The following is a 19,655-nucleotide window of genomic DNA, read 5'->3' as shown; positions in this document are numbered from 1 at the left end:
CTTTTTTTAATACATGCATTTATGGTAGGGCAGGGCAATATATAGCATATCATATGTTAATGCATTCCTCCAGTATAGTTATATGGCATAAGTGTTGGCATTTCCTGGTTTTAAAAACTGCACTAGAGTCAATTGATGCAATTTTCTGAAAGCGACTGTTTTAGCTGATCTATTATTTGGTTTTACAATGCTCAACCCTACAGTAGTTTTGTGATAATTAGGTTTTCGCGCAAAACATTATATTGTCTTTTCATATTTTCTTCAATTCACCAAGCTATAATCTACAGTGAACAAAGATTTAAACAACTGTAAAAAGCCTAAAGGAATATGTTTGAAAACATCAGTCTATAAACTCTCACACAGGTTGTGCAGTATAATCCACATCCCAAATTGTCTTTCCTGAAAACATATATTTCCTGAAAAAAAATAATACTTTTTAAAAACACTTCTGCATGACCAGAACTCAAATTGGTGAGTAGCATGTTTGTAAAACAGGACTGGAGTTCTACTGTCCGAGTTGAATGCCACGCATATTTTTCGGCATATGACCCTCTTTACGACTACTCTCTGTCTTTGACCTGCTTGCTCTCACCTCCCAGCCCTCGATGTGGGACTGCAGCTGTTCCAGAGCCTCCAGTTTCTCCATCTGCCTCTTGGTCTCATTGATGTTGGAGCAGACGGCCTTCATGGTCTGCAGAGCTTCCTCCACTGCCGGATAGTCAGCGTGCTTCTTAGGGGTCCGCTTTAGAAGCTCCTAGTGATGAAAAGGGGAAAGTTTTCAAACAAAAGCTGTAGAATGTCCAGAAGGAAGCAAATAAAAAAACACTTATATGCTTATAGAGTCTTCTGTGACCTTTAATGGCGAGAGGCTTTTATACACAGGCCTTGTACCGATCACTAAGGATACATTATGATTTGCGCTGTGGCCATGTAATGTAAAAGTCTAAGCAGGCTTTAATCAAAGCTGTTATCATTTGATGACAGCATCAGGACATCAGTGCAGCAGTTTGGACAGTACCTTCAACAGCAGAGGATACTTGCAGATCCTCTGAATGGGGCTGAGCAGGTAGCCCTCCAGGGGGACATCTGTGCTCTTCTTTCCACCCAGTAGCATACAGTGCTATAGGAGAAGAGCGAACAAACACAATTAGACACCAATACACATTTCTTAAAAATACATTGTACGGTTTATATTTATTTTAAGGGAAATAATTCATTGCAATTGAAATGCAGAAATGGTTGAACAATAAAAAATGTAAACCCCCAAAAACCCAAATGGAACATATATCAGGGATTGCACATCATTAAACATGAACAACATTAAAAAAGCTTGTGTGGAAAACTCTATTTATAGAAGAATGACAGACTAATCATTGGAAAATAAATAGGTATTGTTCTTTTAAATCGGATCTTGGTTTAGTTAAAGACAAGAAGAGTCCACCTAACTTTTCAATTTCTACAGTATTAGACTTTTTAAAAATGTTCATTATCTAGCACTGCGGTGCTAGATAATGAACATTTTTAAAAGTCACAACACCAGTCTATTTCGGTGCATTTCACAGCTGTCTTCATTGCCGTCTCAGGCCTCTTGTGTTTGTCAGCAATAAACAGACTTTAATTGACCACTGTTGTCATTTCTATCCAGTCTATTGCACCAGAAGCAGATCTATAACCGGCCCAGGTGCAGAATATGAATAATCTGTCAAGGTGTGTCTGGGAGCTAGTTAATGAAGCTATATGCAAAGGATACCATGCTCTCCATACTCACATGCCATTTTGTAGGAACTTCTTTAATGAGGCTAAATGGCATTTGTGTATTTTAGGAATAATGATCATGTATGGCTTTAGTTGTTTAGTCATTGTTTACATTTAGCAGTTTTAACATTATATTACAAGATAGACAACTGCTTCAATTTCTATTTATGTATGACTTTAAATGTCTCTTGACTGTGACCGCTCTGCACAACCTTGATTTCTGAAGCTTTATCAGCAATTACCATATCCTGTCAACAAAGCTTTATTTTGAAAAGTCTATATTGTATGATAATAGTACTTTCTGGTTTGTTTTAGCCACATTTTAAGATTGACTGTGTGTGCTGTTTTTATCTCAGTATCATATGTTGGTAGCATGTACTGTACATAAACCAAAATATAGTTGACTTCATGCTTCTCTTACAGCAAAGCAAACATCAGGAGATTCAAAAAAGACTTGTCTGTGTCTCTCTTAAGCAGTGGGGGAATAAACTAAGTACATTTGACTCAAGTACTATAGACAAGTACAATTTTGAGGTTCTTGTACTTTAGTTGAGTGTTTCCATGTTATTCTAATTTCTACCTCTACTACTGATTATATAATAGTGTTGATTATTTGATCACTTATTATAATCAAGTGCTATAATGCTTATTAATTGGAAAATGTCCTTTAAGTTTTGGTACTTTAAGTTTATTCAGTTATTAATACTTTGGTGCTTTTACTTATTGAATGCAGGACTTGTACTTGTTACAGAGTATTTCTACACTGTTGTATTACTTATTTTTAAGTTAAATATCTAAGTTCTTCTTCCTACACTGCTTTGTTGTTTAGACACACAACTGTCTGCAACTATACCGCCTAAAAAAAAGAAAAAGAAAAAAATATCCGCACTTAAAAGGATCACTGAGAAACCTCCAAAATGTGTTCTCATGCCCCAGAAGATGTGTGCTTTAAAAAACCAGTTAAAAGGAGGGCGGGGCTTCTCCTCGCTTTTTATTTTGCAGGAACGCAGTCTGTCAGTGTGCTATGAGCTCATGGGATGGGATGAAAGATCAAAAGCAGTCGTGCAGATAAACCACTTGAGTGTTCTCCAGAGTTTAAAGCCTTATAATCATACGGCAATTCCTCAGTATGGTGTATGGTGTGGGGGGGGGGGGGTTCTGATGGGAAAACAAGAAGCAGCAATGCATCTGATTGTGACTGCAGGACTGTAGGTTCCAAAGATTCCTAATGCACTGATGTGTTTTGTTCCCACACCCCCCTTTTCTCTCCCTTTTCTATCTAAATCTTCACCCGCCTTCTTCCTTCTCATCTTCTGCTTATTTGTAATCTGCCAGCCGTAAGCCAGAATTCCCTCAGCTCTTCACTTTGACCTTCTTCTTCTTCACTTTTCTATTCCGGAGCAATTAAGCACTTCATTTCTACATACAATTTCAGAAGATCCCTTCACGGTGTATTTCAATTAGCACTAAAATGGTTTAATGCAGAAAAAAGAAATCCACTGGAATTAAAAACACAGCAGAAATGAAGCCAAAGAAAATATAATGTGCGTTACAGTTAATTGCTCTGACATTGATTTGCAATTGTTACCGCTTCATTCTCTGCTGTTCTGCAGAGGAAACACATATTCTCTATGTCTACTTCTTTTCTTAAATGATAGTGAATCACTTGTTTACATTCTGCTCACGGTTGCTACCCAAAGCATAAGAGCTGATGCAATATTTGAGATTGTCGGACAGCCATTTTCATACATCACCAGCTGTTTGTAGTTTTTTTGGAAACATCAATGCAAGACTTTTCCAATTAACCACTGCATGACTGGGCCAGAGGGAGAAAAAGCCAACACACACAGCTCTGATCCCGCCGCGTCCTGCCGGTCAGAATAATGCAGTGGAAGCAAGCCATCAGGCAGCGACAAACGCAAGGGCTTCAGATCTCACGGCCAATCCCGATCAGGCTGCCAACACTCCACAGCTGGCTGGCTCAGAAGCTGCACATGATTTCATTGGGTTCTCCCCCGCCCGCCCAAAAAGGCCCTGTCCACATTTTAAGTCTATTGTCCCGGACCCAAAGGTCTGGGTGTCAGAAACACAGGAAAAGCTGGCAGCGGAAACACTACAAGAGCGACACAAAAGTGACCTTGATGGTGGCATCCTGTCCGGAGCAGGAAGAGCCCTCCGACCTTGTTATGGTTTGTGCACTTTATTCAAGTGTTAACATGGAAATGGAGGTGATCAAATGGAAGGAAAAATGGGGAGGGGGATGGATAAATGACAGAAAAATAAATACGAATGATGGGGAAAAGTCGGGCAAAGGTAGAAAAGATACCAGAAAAAAAGTTTGTGCAATGAAATCTGTAATAATGAAACCAAGGAGATTTTACACATGAGGAGAGAAGTAAGAGTTGCAAGAGGAAGGAAGCTAATACAAAAAGGAAGAAGAAAGACATATGAGAAGCAATGAGGAGAAAGGCAAGATAAGCAGGGCAGGGGGAGGAGCTGAGAGGACTTACCAGCAGGAAGGTCCTGATGTTGGGGATTTTGTTGAGCTCCATGAGGAGTCGCAAAGCCTTCTCGTGGTTACTGCAGTACTCGCCGTACACTGAGAAACTCTTCCTCTGCAAAGAGGAGGAAAGCAGAGGTGAGGATGGCAGACCAGGGACTCCATATCATACTTTAATGGCTGCGTTAAGAAATCCACTGAGAAAAGTGAAAGAGGGAACAATCAGATAACAGAGCAGAAAATGAGTAGAAAGCTCCAGTTACTCAAATCTGATGAGATTTGGTTGTGCTATTTCAAGTAGAGCAATGGATAGTAGAAGCAACTAGGGGTGTAACCACGGGTGTACCTCGTGAATTTCTTCAAAATACCATATCGTGCTTTTTGGACAAAGATATCATATTTGCTGATATTGCAAATCTGCCATAATATGATTTCGTTTTGATTAAATTCAGGCATCTGCGATCAATTTCAGACGTCATAAGCCCATTCAAGGCAATAAGTGACATTCATAACAATTCACAAAAAGCTCAAAGTTAAAAGTATGATTTGTAAATTATAGCAGACTTTTCATAGGAATAACATATATAGATTTTTAATAAAAACTCAAACAGACCTCCTGTTGTTCACTAAGGACAGAGGGTGTCGTTTTTCTCATACTGATATTCTGAACAATCTGTGCTGTTGTATTTGCTGTAAAGTGTCTCTACTGTAGGCTATTTTTATTATATGTACAGCACTTTGGCTCGACCAAAAATCGTTTATAAATGTGCTATATAAATAAAACTTGATTTGACTATAAAGTGCAACATTTCTAATGTTCAAGCAGTTTTAAATGTTTAAACTTGCAATTGGGTATTTCAAAAATACGATTTCCCTTTGCATCGGTGATATAGGATTGATGATCATTGAATTGATGCTTCGTCACATACAGTTACTGTTACAATATTTGCCATGTCAGGCAATGATGGTGAAGTGTAACTGCAACAATGATCAGACCAAATGATTGAGAGAATATGGACTTAAATGGCTCTGCAGCAGTGTTCATTAACACATTTGCCACACTTCTCTTTTTCAAAAAACTCTATATCATAATGTGAAAAAAATGGCATGCCAACACAACACACTTCCCTTTTCTTCGATGACAGCCTCATACTGTGCAACATTACAAAACAACCACAGCGCTCATGTAAAAGTTATTGTCGAGCTGTCATTTGGTTCTCTTTACAATACGTAACGCGATTCCAAACAAGTGAACACTCTATAGTTTAACATGCATTATTCATGCAGCATACTGTTGACAAGAGCGTATACACGGATCAGGGCCACAGGTGAATTTACAGCCTGGAGCTTATCGTGTGTGTTGTTATCTATGCAACAGTAATTAGGATGTGAAACTGTGAGCCAATGGGGCCTTGAGCTTGAGGTCTAGAAACTGAAACTGTCATCTGAAACAGCCAGCAAGTGAAATCCAAAACCCCAGGTGCTCCGACGGACACCGCTTTCAAGCCTTATTCGCTACAGCTCGAAGGGTTTGCATTTAATGCCAGCTAGGCCATTAAGCAAAAGGAATAATAATGGCTGCACAATGAATCGTAATATGATCAAAATCGAAATATGGACTAGTACAATATCCAAATCGGAGTAGGCAAAAATGTTGTTGACGGGTAAATAAGTCCAAATGTTCTCAAAAACAAGTCCAGGCCTACAAACTGTTCTCAGACTTTAAAATAAATCATGTTTGGTACATATACTCATATTATGATTATTTAAAAATGGTTTTAATGATAATGTGAATCATGATTTATTAGAATCAGAACCCAAAATACTTTAATTAGACGGGGGAAATGTGGGTTTTGTAACATACAGCCACAACAATATCCTTGATAACCCCTTTAAAAATACAACAGTGTACCAAGCCAGCATCCTGTTCCGGCGTAGGTGTGCAAAAGGATCATGTGTGTTGTTTTGCTATCACATACCACACACCAGCTTACAGCTGCATACATTGTGTGTGCATGTGTCTGACATGGAAACCCAGTGGTGGTGACTGGAGCAGCCAAACAAAGCTAACAGCTCTTTTTATAGATCTGCGTGTCTCTGCTAAGTCCTAGTGCTTGACCAGAAGGAGCTGAAAATCTTTTGTGGATGTGAAACACACAAGTGAGCTGCACAATATAAACATTGGGCAGTTTTGACCACACAGGCAGGCGGGAACCCAAACACGCCCAAAGCCACGTTTGGCAGGGGATTCCAGTCCCAGAAAACACTGCTGGGAGCAACAGCTGGGCCGGCATATGGCGTGAAACCCCAGATACTGTCAGACTGGGTTAATGCAGAGCTAGAGGATACAGCACAGGGGCTTGTAAACGTACCAATTCAGTCTATTTGTTCATGTGTACATGTTACATTTGAAGCACTGACAATGGCAGAAGCATATACATATACACCATTAGGGAAAAGGACTATACTGGTGTTTCTAAATGATTCTACCCAAAATTCTAAAATAATCTACCATATATATAACATTCATTATAACTAGCAGTCTGCTTTTTGCTTATTTGGGGAAGACTTAAAATAAGAAAGGAGGTAGTATTTACAGACTCACAGTAGCAATGTCATAAAATGATGTATTGCAATCATTTGTTTGTGGTGGTACTTTCCCCACCGCACAATTCACCGCTATTTTAGAGGCATCTTATTCTTTGGTAAAGTATTCTTAAAACCAGGCAGTTTGCATAAAGATTCTTAAATTAACCAAGGTTTTCTTATTTGTTAGTTAAGGACAAGATCCAAACAGTCATAGCACAATCACCCACATGTATGTGCTGAAAAGTTAAATAAAATAGTTTATTGTGTTTTCTTTTATTTGTTGAATTAAGCAACATTTTTCTATATCATTTATACTATTTTTAACTATTATTTGTATTATTTTAGAAACCATTATGCCTAGTTTTTAAATTCAAATAAATACTTTTCTTACACTTCAATTCAATGATGTTATTGGTAACTGCCTGGGTTAATGAGGCAGTTACCAATATCATGTTATCATGTTGTTTATAGGCCTAGAGTGGCTACTCAATACGAAGCTTGTTTGGTGTTTACGTCCTGCACAACTTTTGACCTTCTCTCTTTTGAATTTAGATTGGGTCTTTTTCACCAAATGCTGTCAAATGTATTTTCAATTACGTGCGCATAGGTGATAATTAGGATCAACTGGCAGGCTTTCAATTAACCACGACAATGGCATTCATAAATAAAAGATTACAGATGCATCGAGCACAGTTAAAAAGTAAAATTGGAAAAAAGTTTGGAACTTTCTCAAGCACAATTCCAAATTTGGCTGGCCAGTTGCATCACATATGTGCATACCTTATAGCATGGAGCAAAAGGTGAATAATGCAGGGCTCATTCATAAAGCACTTTACAGGGATGTCAATTGCACACCAAGCGTGGGGTTAAAACATGGAACAATCACTGCATTGTCCGTTAACTTATTGCTGTGGGTAGACTTAGCAACTTTAAAACTGCACTCTCCAATAACCTGCTATTCATTAAACCACAGAGGTTAAAAGAATAAGTCTTCTGCCTGCCTGCAGTCCACAATAATTTAACCAGAAATGGCTAGCAACGACTAAAGTGGACCTGCCTAGACTGTGAAGTCCAGCAGTAAACAGGAAGACATGTTTCCATGCGTCAGAGTCCCAAACAGCTTGTTGGTGTTCTTGTACATAAATTAAGCCGTTCAGTCTATATCAGAAAGACACCATCAACCACAAACAGACTACTTTAGCACACTGAAAATTAAAGGGGCCCTATTACGCTTTTTGGGGTTCTCCCTTCCCTGTAATGTGTTATATAGGATTTTGTGCATGTAAAGGTCTGCAAACACTAAAATCCAAAAGTTCACGCCAGAGGAAATTCTCTCCTTCAGTTTACACTTAAACACTCCTGGACATGGTGGCACTTAAGTACCTCTACTTAAATGATATGAATTGTATCTCCTTTCACTATCTAGAACTGAACCCTGTTGGTCCCAGAACAGCATGCCTTTTTGTAGCTATGTTTACAACTGAAGCCCACTCCAAGGTATTTCCTTCTGCTCAGGTATAAACAACTTGCACAGTCAATTCAGGCACAACTAAATGCCAACATGTGAACCCTAGAGTCAATTTTAAACATCGAGTCTACTCTGGAAGACTGAAAGCCATCAGTTGTACCTAAAATAGCTCAAAGACTGGGGTTGTCCCTTTGATAAACATAAGGCTTTATTTGAATTCTTCATCATTGGAATGTTATTCCGCAGGCTAGATGAGAGGTTGGTATCACACACAGAGGAATCACATAGAGTCAAAGCATAATGGGAGTAGTTCAGAAAGTGCATAATGACACGACTGTTGCTCCTCGCACAGTGCTCATGTATACACTCCCAGAAATAGAGCAAATATTGATGTCTCTGATTTCTGCTCCAACATGAGTCACTTTTTCACCTTTGCAGGGCTTGAATAATCTCATGCATGCCACGTGTGCGTGTGTGCGCGTGCATGTGTGTGTGTGTGTGTGTAATCATTCCAAATCTTTGCCCCAACTTCGTAGGAAAAATGTGTGTTTAGCTAAAACTGTCCTAGATTTATTAATAGTAAAACGAGAACATCTGTATACTGTTTAACAAGCGGCATGATTTGATTCTGGTTATTTAAATGTAACTTTTTTTTACAGCTGCTGCCTCCCAAGCCCTCTTGGCAACATTTCACTTTGAATAGCAATGAATCTTCCCATTTGTCTTCCCTGAGCGTGAGTGGCAGACCGTCCAGTGGAACAATGCGGGAGGTTAATCAAATCCAAGTCATGGTGTTGACCTCTGCTTGAGGTCAAGGGCTACGGCTGAAGGGCGCCAGACGGAGCCAACCTATTGGCTGAGACGTGTCAGTGTTGAAGGAGACAAAGGTCATGGGTTTGTAGAGGGAGATGTAATGGATACGTAGGGTAACACACTATTTAGCATTTTTAAGCAGTGACTGAGCACGTGTTTATTATTTTATAAAGTATTTTTACGATTTTTCACTTTCACGCAAATGTGCTGAAACAAATGAAAATGTAGAAACGTCTTCACCAAATTGACACCACATGCGCAATAATAAGACGCTGCAAGAAGCTCAAAATACAACGGAAAAGTTGGCCAACTTTAAAATCCCCAAAATTAAACAAGTGGTGTATTTGTATTCAGATAATTTTCTACTTGCAGTATTTTGTTCAGCAGCAATTTTAGTAAACGCTGCGCATGTGTTGTTGGTGAAGACGTTTCTTCCTTGACATCTTCATCATCACATAGAACTGAAATACTACTTAAAGTCATTATATCAATGCTTCAGTGACATTAAATGGGTTTGGCTTTATTTCTATGACTCACCATCACAAAGGTTTCTTTGCTGTCATGGCAGTGAAGTTGACTTGAAATAAACGGGATTTATGAAGAGGCCTTGACTTTCCACCTATAACATATCCACTCTGACCTCTACATCTTCCAGTCTGACCACGGTGCGAAGTAGAAAAAGAAAAGCTCGGGCTCCTCTAATCAATTCTCCATCCTGACACTCGGCCTGACGGACCGAATGACCCTCACACATGTGTGAAGGTACATTTTGAGGAGCCAATTCAACAGTTATCCACAGATGGGATTAAACGCCCTTCATGCTACAGGAGGCAGTGGATGTGTTATTATTGACTGTTTCATTTTATAGGGATGGTTCAAATTGTATGTAGACTGATTTTTTTTGTTGGGGTATGAGTCATTTATAATAAGCAAAACCACCTTCCCATACAGAAATGATGTTATTTTGACCAATTCAATTGCATATTGAGTGTACATTTTTGCATGTATGCGTGTTTGTATATTAAATGTGTTTTCTATAGTAAAGCGTCTTTGAGTGCCTAAGGAAAGCTAGATACATTAACTCTGGTATCACTTGTGATCTAATGCCACTGCATTGTACTGGTCTGCTTGACTCCTCACTAGTGGCACTAGGGCATTATCTCTATTTTGAGTGGTCTGTTTCTTGCAGTGAACCAGTGCTGGAATTGGGCCGGTACTCACCGGTACGCAGTACCGGCACTTCTGGTTCTGACCCATGGAGTACCGGCACTTCTTGCTTAGTACCGGCATGCTGGCGGTACTCCGGTACTCATGCACCGTGCCAGTACTCAACACTCTCCCGCCGTTCTTATTATACATCCATATATATATATACAGCCGCCCGGTACTCAGTAGATGCGTCATGAGGTGCCGAACGGACATTCTCATCGCTCTAACCGCTAGAGTTTCACAGCGGCTGTCAGCTGTTTACTCCTGTCATTGAAACAGAACGTGCTGGAGAGGGGGCGGGGCTTATCTTCTCCATGTAAATACTGTGGTGGAAACGACTATGTCAAAATTAACCTATTTGACCGTGATTTAATAGTAATACACGTTTCAAAATAATAATAATAATAATGCCGAAGTAACAACATACTGAAAACTGTTAGTAAAACCATGTTTTAATGCTTTACCATTTACATACCTAGATGCACGTGTGTTGTGTTTATGCAGTGCAACTCCCACCCAGTGGGTGGCTATGTAGAGTGATAGAACAGAGCAGGCACGCCCCCGAGAGAAGGAAAGCAAGTCACGTCACAAATTAGCATTTCTAAAATGTTAGCGTGGATTAATAAAAGTGCAAAAAGACAGCGGTTGTCGCCGGAAGAAACTTCAAATACAGAGAATGCTGTGCCTGTGTTGGAAATTGTGTCTGATGGGGAGCTTTCTTTGGTTGATCCTCCTGCTCCAAGTTCTAGTGCATTAGCATTAGCACTAGCTCCGCCGCCTCCTCCAGAGCCTCTAACGTTAGCTGCTGCTGGCTCAACTGCCACCACCAACACCGGGCAAAGCGATGCACCTGACTGCTGGACAACGGACCAGGTGCAATATTTTTGCAAGACCAATGCATGGCTCCTTCTTAAAGATAAGAAGCTAGGATGTCGGATATGCAGAGATGTCAAATCTTTGGGAATACACTGGACAAGGACTGAAACTGTCAACTGAATGGGGTGAGTGTGCAGTGTCTCATTTCGGTGTTGACAAGGGCAAACAACAAGCTAGCCTGAGAAAAAAAATCAAAGAACATAAAGAATCACAAGCCCATGTAAAAGCTGCTGACATCCTTACATCTGCTTCACGTGAAACTATTCAACATCAAGTGCAGTCTATACATAAATCTGAATTAGACACCACTATCAGAGTTTTTCGAACGGCATATAAAATTGGCAAACATAGCCGGCCATTCACAGACATGCCAATTGATTTGAATGTACAGAAACTGAATGGGCTGAACGTGGGCAGGGTTTTGCACTCCAATAAAACCTGTGGCGAAATCATCGACCACATAGCTCATGAGCTGAAGAAAAAAATGGCAAAAGACATTACAGAAAACCAAAGAAAACTCTGTGTTTTGGTCGATGAATCTACCACTATTAGTGGTAAAACGGTGCTTGTTGTGTGTCTACACTCAGCATTAGCTGATGCTGAGCCCGAAACGTTTTTTTGGGAGCTGATCGAGTTGGATGGAACAACGGCTGATGACATCACAAAGGCGTTAATGGAGTGTCTTGGAAGAGATTTTAATGAGGACTTTTTAGGTCAGTGTTTCGTTTCTTTTGCATGTGATGGGGCTTCAGTCATGCTAGGGAAGAGAACAGGCGTTGCTACCCAGTTGTGTAGTAAATTCCCAAGCCTGTTTGTGTGGCACTGCTCCAATCATCGTCTAGAGCTGGCAGTTGGGGATGTGGTCAAGGAGGTCTCAGGGCTCAATCATTTCCAGATCTTTTTTGACAAACTCTATTCCTTGTTCCATGCCTCCCCCAAAAATCAGAGGCAGTTAGCGCAGTGTGCGCAAGCAGTCGGACAGCGTCTCCTGGTGATAGGGCGTGTTTTGTCCATCCGCTGGGTGGCTTCAAGTGAAAGGAGCGTCAGAGCAGTCTGGGAAAACTACCGAGTGCTTCATGATCACTTCACAAATGCTGCAAACGACACAAGCAGGGATTCCAGAGACAGAGCAAAGTACAAGGGCCTGGATGATGTGCTCACATCTGCAACGTTTGTCAGCAATCTGGGACTGATGTACGATGCGCTCACAGAGCTCAGCGACCTCTCTCGGCAACTCCAAAAAAGAGAGATGACACTGCCTACAGCAGATAGGCTCTTAACTCAAGAAATACGAGTTTTTGAATCCATGGTCACCATGCCTGGCCCACACATGACTACAGTTCATACAGCTCTAGCTGAGAAGTCCTTCAAGGGTGTTGCCCTGCGTGAGAATGGCAGACTTGTACAGATTCATGCAGGTCAGTTTTTCCGCAGTATGGTAGAGAATCTGAGACACAGAATGACTTCCACAACCTCCTCTCATGTCAGCACAAGAGAAATCCCAATACATGGCCGGGAGGCCCGGGACAATCAGCTAATCCAGGACATGAAAGTTATCCATCCTGGAAGTTGGCCTGAAGAGGAGTTAGACGTACAGTATGGGGACGTAGAGGTGCTACGTTTGTGCGAAGTGCTGAAAGTGGACAGAAGAGAGACTGTTCAGGGCTTTCGCAAATACAAGGAAACCAGGGCATCCCGTACACCTGCTGCCATGGAGCCTCTACTGAAAGCAGTCCGAACCATCGCTGTCTCCACTAGTGAGTGTGAGCGGGCATTCAGCTGCATGAACGATATCCTTACTGCAAAAAGGAATGCTCTCTCTGTCAGCCGACTGTCCAGCCTGGTTTTCATTAAATGTAATGGACCATCACTAGGACAGTTCAATCCGGAACAGTATGTGAGGTCCTGGCTGGCAAAGGGAAGGAGAAGTGCTGATGAAAGAGCCTGTCCAGCTCCAGCCCCTGATACTGATGTCCCCAAGGCCTTCTGGAGCCTTTTCTAACAATGTGAAGTATATTGCAAAGCAGCTCACCCAGTGAGAAGACTTTTGGCATAATGTGCCGATTTGTACAGATCCTGGAGATAGAAGGACTTCAGACCAACCAGGGAGTTATCTGATCAGCTTGGTGTTCAATGTAACTCTTTACCATGGCTCAGACTTTGTTACTTGCAGTTACAGTTTCTCATTTTAGATTGTGCAAATTTTGCATTTGTTTTTACATGTTCTTTGTTCATGCTCTTTATCATTTTTCTGAGTTGGAAAGTTAGATTGCATCATAGTTTACTTTATACATATTTGTATTCTTCAGTGGTGAAGTATATTGCAAAGCAGCTCAGCCATGTGAGAAGACTTTTGGCACTGTTTCGTTTTTCGTTTTCTGAGTTGGAAAGTTAGATTGCATTCAAAATGTACAGAAATACTTAATTTTGTTAAAGCTTTTTATAAAAAATGCTTCTGACCAGAGCTTTGTTTCCTTGTCATTAATGTTGAACACCACCAGAGGGGCTCTCACCTGAAAGGTCTCTGCTTCATGTGTCTTCAGCAGAAGATCTAGACTTTGATTGCTATATTTTCAGTTAATATTGACCTTACTGAGCTTTAGCCATATCCGCTGCCTATCATAACAAATGTTAAGTACAGTGAACCTTTCTAAAATATACAGTAGTAAAGAGACAAACCCACCAGCATTATAGTAGCCAAATTCTTGTTTGTGGGCTGTATATATAAAATTGACTTGAAAAAGTTGCTGATTTTAGAGTACTGGCACCTTTTTCATTCCAATTCAAGCACTGCAGTGAACACTGTAGTTTTGCTGGCTGTCATTTAAAAAAAAAATCTGGGTCAAGTGAAGACAAACATTGCTGCTGATCTTGTGGGTTTATTTGTTCACAACAATAAGATTTTTTTTCTGCTTCGAGAAACTAAAATGAGTGTCCCGCTGCACTGACCATTATGGCTGATGGAGCAAACTGATGGTGGGATACCTATCTGAAGTGTTGTGTGCCTCAGTGAAAGTGAATGGAAGATAGTTGATCAGAGAGGGACAAACAGAGAGTGGAGAGAAGGAGCCTCCAATGGAGTGCTACCAGCAGAAGCATTGTCCCCTGCGCTGAGTGACACACCATCTCTTCCTCCCCGGACACAGACCCTTCTTTGTTTGTTCCCTGGGGCCAAACGAGTTCAAACAGAGGGGAGCGGAGAGGGGGGGATTGCAGAGCGGAGAGGAATCTTTGGATGGAGGGATGGAGGGCCAAAAGAAGGAGATGGCAGAGACACAGACTGATGAAGAGAAACTCTTTTTGCCTGACAGGATGCAGGCCAGTTTGGAAAGGAGTGGAGGTAGTCTGTGAATGTGTGGGGGGGGGGGCGGGGGTTGTTCCGTGTGAGAAAGAGAGAATTAAGAGGTGTTTTCACAGCAGGCTTTGCACGCTTCTCCCTGCCTCTGTGGTTACGGGGTAGCCCATGAAAAGAGTGTGTGTGTTTTTGCATGGAAGAGGAATTCATGCATGAGTATGTGTCAATGTCCTCGTATGTCCGTGTGACAGTTTGCTGTTTTTTGTGCGTGTCATGTACTCACAAACTTCAGGAACACGTGTCCCAGTGCATGATGGGGCTGAGGTTCGGGCTGCAGACTGGCCTCAAATGCGGACAACACCTCTTTATGCAACTCCAGGATGTCCTCAATGTTTGAAAACAGAATCTGAAAAAACAGGGGGGGTGATGTAAAGGGAGGGGAAATGGAGGAAGGAAGAGATAAAGAGGTAGGGTGGAAGGAAGAGAGGGAAAAGAGCAAGGGAAGTGACCAACAGATGGACAGAGAAGACATATTTAAAGCATTATAATATCAAAAACATCATTTTAGAGCTTGTTATGAGGCAATCATACCTTGACATGTTCAGGTGAGAGACACTGTTGGTCATCTGCATTTTTTCTGATTCTGTGCAAAAAGGCCTGAAGAGGAAACAAAAACAAAGCATGTTTAAGAATAAACAATGAGATTTATTTGTCTAATAAGGCAGAGGAATAAAACTATAACCGCTATGTCAATATAGGCATGATGAGTTCTCCATTCACTTAAAGGGGCCCTATTGTGCTAATTTCCAGGCTCATAATTGTCTTGTGTATCTCTACTGTAACATGTTTCCATGCTTTAATGTTCAAAAAGTGTTTTTATTCCCATAATCTGAGCCTGCTGCTCTGATTGGGTAGCTGGCCGACTCTGTTGTACATGGTCAACCGCTCAGAGTGTTACTTTGTGATATCACTATCTCGGAAGTAAACGAAGGACTACAGTTGATTCATTTGAGGCAGGGACCTGAACTCTGGGATTTTACCCGTTGCAAACATTTACTTTGATAAAAAAAAACTGTATACCACTACAGTAAAAGGAAAACCCAAAAAAGCAGAATAGGGCCCCTTTAATAACAAGACAGGGATCTATCTATCTCATACGCAAACAAACGTCACCAGGAAGTGTGGTGCAGCTTCCCTCTGCTGATCATAAATCAGTATGTATGTGCTCTTTGCTTTGAGAAAAACAAATATAGAGTAAATATAGATCCGTCACATTACTATGCATAAACACACAAGCCTTTGAGTCACATGGACTCTCACATACTTAGCGGAAAATAGACTTTCATGGCAGTAAACTAAAAATGGTCTCGCTATCCCAGAGGTACCACAGAATGTTCTACTATATATATATATATGATGTTTTTCCCCCACTGTGACACTTGAAGCTCCCTGTATGGATCCCCTGTAGTGGAACCTAATGCACCTGAGCACTCAGCTGTAAGACATGAGCAAATAAATGCTTCATTGTTGCAGGATCTACACACACCACTTCACCGTGGACAGCCGTAATAGGCTCATGTCAACTTGAGCTTTGCTTGTGTGTGCAGTTCGGTCCGTGTGTGTGCAGTTCTGCCAATCAGAACCATGACTTACAGATTTAGGAGGAGAAAATAGAGGAGAAGGGAAGTGAATGTGCAAACAGTTTATTTTATTCTGTCTTCCTCATTTCTCCGTCTATCAGCCTTTGTCTGACAGGCTAAACCTTCCTCATCTCCAGACGCCAATACTGTCTTGAAAAGAACAGAGATAAGGGAGATATAAATCCACCAAATAAAACACCACTCCAGGAGCCTCGCACATCTGAGCGTCTGCTGTTGTCTGCCGGCATTTCAGCGCCGTAAATCAGAAGATGCCGTCTGAAATGTGTTCCATGTGGACGAAGGGTGTCACAAAAGAGAGAAAGACGCTAGGCTCAATGCATATTTGTTTCTAAAAAGCAAGTATTACTGCAGTAGCTCTAAACCTTTTGATGAGGCCACATAAAAGTAGCAATGAGGGGACAAACAGCACAAGGATCTCCTCATGATCACACACTGTCTACTGTCTTTATGTGTGTCTTTCTTTTGATATTTTGATTATAGAAACAATGAACTATGAACATTTAGTAGCATTGTCTCAGTGAGTATAGGTAATCCTCATAGTGTCGGGTATTGTTTGAACAATCAGCAATATCCATGTGCATACAATACCGAAGTTTCAGAAGCAGCATACTTTATTTTCTGATACCTTAGGTAAGGGGATACGCTTGAGTGTTACATAGAGATGTCCCTATGTTACAGAAGTAAACAAAGGAGTCCAATCTCTGTGTTTCAGGCAGGAGGGAGAGGAGTGTGTGGTAGAGAAAAAACACACTACACTAAAGGGAAAACCCCAAAAAGCATAATAGGGCCTCTTAAAGATTCAATATAAAGAAAACGTAATATGAACATAAAAAGTCCCTACATTAACTTTTGGCACTATGCACTCTCGATGTTATCAAGATTAGACCAGCATGTTGACAGATCCAACTGGATGCAAGTACTTTTTTCTGAATTGGATGAAGAGACCAATTATAGACAACCGTTGCATGCTCTGTAGAGTCGCACAAAACATCAGCCAACTGCATGTATTACTTACAGCAAGTCGCCTGCCTGTAATGAAAGACTGACACTTGTAATCACACATTTGTTCTTAAGATAGAACCCAGCCGACCAAGCAGCAGGCAGCAATCATATCATTCCCTCGGGACCGAATACTTTTCCCGTCTTTACTGGCTTTCTGCGTAGGTTGTACCAAAATAGAAAGCAAAGGTCCTCAGCAGAGAGCTGCGACCTCGCTAATTAAGAACCAGTATTAAAGGGTAGCAGTAGTTGTTGTGTTCTTCACTGGTTTTGGGAGGGAGCTGATTGTGCTTGAGGCGTACACTAATTAAATCGCCCATATGGTAACTCGTACTGGAGGAGCCACTCGAGTGAGAGATTGCTCCCTGGCAGGAAACAAGACTTTTCCTCAGTTGCTCTTAGATGTGGGTGAGCAGGGTGACGGTGGTCGCAGAATAGAGCAAAGCAAAATAATATAGCGAAGGAGACAATGTTGGATCAGAGGTATAATGTGAGAAATCCAGACTTTGGAGTCATCTCTTATTGACATCTTTCAGCCAGACAGGATTCAGTCTTTCAACAACATGTGCCACACAGATGTGGTGACAGGGGGACCAGCAGGGAGAATGGAGGGAGGGAGCAACAAAGAGATCTTTTCAGTCCAGGTCTCGCCCCCGACATGGCCATCCTCACCCAGGATTGTATTGACTGTCTTCATTGTTCCATCACAAAGCACACAGGTTTATTTGGAGTGAAAATGGGAGGCTTTCACTGTCTTCAGTAGAGAACCGGTAGACAACAGGACAGAGCCCAACTGGCCGTGCACACCAAGCATGTCGGAGTTTACTTACGTTTTTAAAGCCTGGACTGTGATTTTCATGGAGTGTGAATAGAATCAAAAACAGGATATGTCGCATAAATAAGGTATTATATTACTATAATGGAATGAGTCTCTCTCTATCCTTCAAGTTGCTTGACAACCATTTATATGATCATCTTTGAGGACCCAAAGAAGTCCAGTGTCCAGCATAAACTTGTTTTGTTGGCTAAGTAGTTCTTGAGAAAGCCGCAAGTAGCAAATACCAGAGGCCAAGCAGTCGGCAGAACGGGCGCTGCATTAGTGGGTTTAATTGGACAGCTGTTGACATCTGATGGACAGCAGTTCACTGTGCTTTGAAAGCCAAGCATCATGATTATGCAAACTGTAGTGTGGACTGATTTACATATTCAGATATTTAGAGTACTTAGATAATGAGCAACAGTGGAAGTAACCCCTTGTCAAGAGAACAGGCAAGTCAGTCATACCAAACAGAAGTGATATAGCCTGGAATCGGATTCTTTTGATTGGATCGTAACTGCTAATTCCATATCTTTGCTAAATAACTGCTTCATGATTTAGCATGCAACTAAATGGTTACCGACTCTGGTTTAGAAAACAAAAAAAGGAGCCGATTTGATGGCACCCTTAGATAACCCTCGGTAGATTACAAGTCATGTTTAATTTGCATGGAGAGGGCAATACCTCAGAGCATTGAACACACTGACATTAAGAAACAAGATGAATATTGAAAGAGCCACCCTTTTCCACAGGACGAGGCTAAGCCAGTTGTTATCGGGATCAAATCAATCATGAAAGGCAAACAGTAGTCATGACGAACGCTGTAACTCCACTCTACCCAGCGGGCGCAGTTGTTGAGCTCATTACTTCTTAATCAACATGCGGAGAGGCAGCATTATGCAGATGACGCCCTTGTTTACTTTGAAATCTCCATCTCAGGTGACCCATCTGGCTCTTTTTTCGACATTGTCATGAGCGAACCAAGGATGCGTAATCGAGTGGAGGATCAAACATTGATGAATATTATTTAGGCTACATGAATGACGAAAGACAATACCTCTGCCAAAGGCGGACATATTTATCTTGCTGTGTGAAATCTGATTCAGCCACAGGTCAGCTCCTTCTGAACCCACCCCAGCTGTGTATTTAATGATGAGTTAGCTTATGTTTTAGAAGCCCACCGCCTTGAGCAAATTGTACTGATCATATATCTCCCTGGATAAAACACAGCTATTTATACTCATTGTGACCTTTCCCGCCCTACGCAGCTCACAGAACAGTGTGCACAGACGATGCTGGGTTACTCCGACACCTAAAAATAGCGATGACATCAATCAATGTGTTAATAATAGTCGGTCAGATGGGACACGAATTCAGTTTTTTGATACCGTTGGATTCATAATAATGAGTCAGAGTGGCAGGGGGGACTCAGCTGCTGCACGGAGCACAACAGACATATTGCACACGATGGTCTCTTGCCACAGGGGCGATGTGTTGTTAGGGGAAACTGATCATGATGCAATCCCTCAGGAGACTACAACATCACGGAGCTTCTTGATAGACCGCAAAGTGGCTGCCAAGGATGACACTAATGCAGAATTATACCACTAATATTTGAGTATGGTTAAGCCAGGGAAGTTCAACAAAGAGGCAGTCGTCGAAAGGCCTCAGAT

General features: G+C 41.3%; 1 protein-coding gene across 4 annotated transcripts in view; it reads right to left on the bottom strand.

Annotated features, from left to right (window-relative positions):
• The window catches only part of prex1 (phosphatidylinositol-3,4,5-trisphosphate-dependent Rac exchange factor 1), a 108,208-nt gene that overhangs the window by 73,651 nt on the left and 14,902 nt on the right, over positions 1 to 19,655 (bottom strand). For all 4 annotated transcript variants that reach the window (XM_034196321.1, XM_034196323.1, XM_034196322.1 and 1 more), the window contains exons 2-6: positions 15,097 to 15,162; positions 14,789 to 14,911; positions 4,266 to 4,370; positions 1,019 to 1,120; positions 593 to 754 (exon numbers count right to left, since the gene is read on the bottom strand). In XM_034196321.1, the coding sequence (XP_034052212.1) occupies positions 593 to 754; positions 1,019 to 1,120; positions 4,266 to 4,370; positions 14,789 to 14,911; positions 15,097 to 15,162 (558 nt within the window). The remainder of the gene's footprint in view (positions 1 to 592; positions 755 to 1,018; positions 1,121 to 4,265; positions 4,371 to 14,788; positions 14,912 to 15,096; positions 15,163 to 19,655) is intronic.

This window comes from Gymnodraco acuticeps, unplaced genomic scaffold (assembly GCF_902827175.1).
Source record: "Gymnodraco acuticeps unplaced genomic scaffold, fGymAcu1.1, whole genome shotgun sequence".
NCBI lineage: Eukaryota > Metazoa > Chordata > Actinopteri > Perciformes > Bathydraconidae > Gymnodraco > Gymnodraco acuticeps.
The sequence above is the reverse complement of the archived record's forward strand: the minus strand, read 5'-3'. Positions and strand labels throughout refer to the sequence as shown.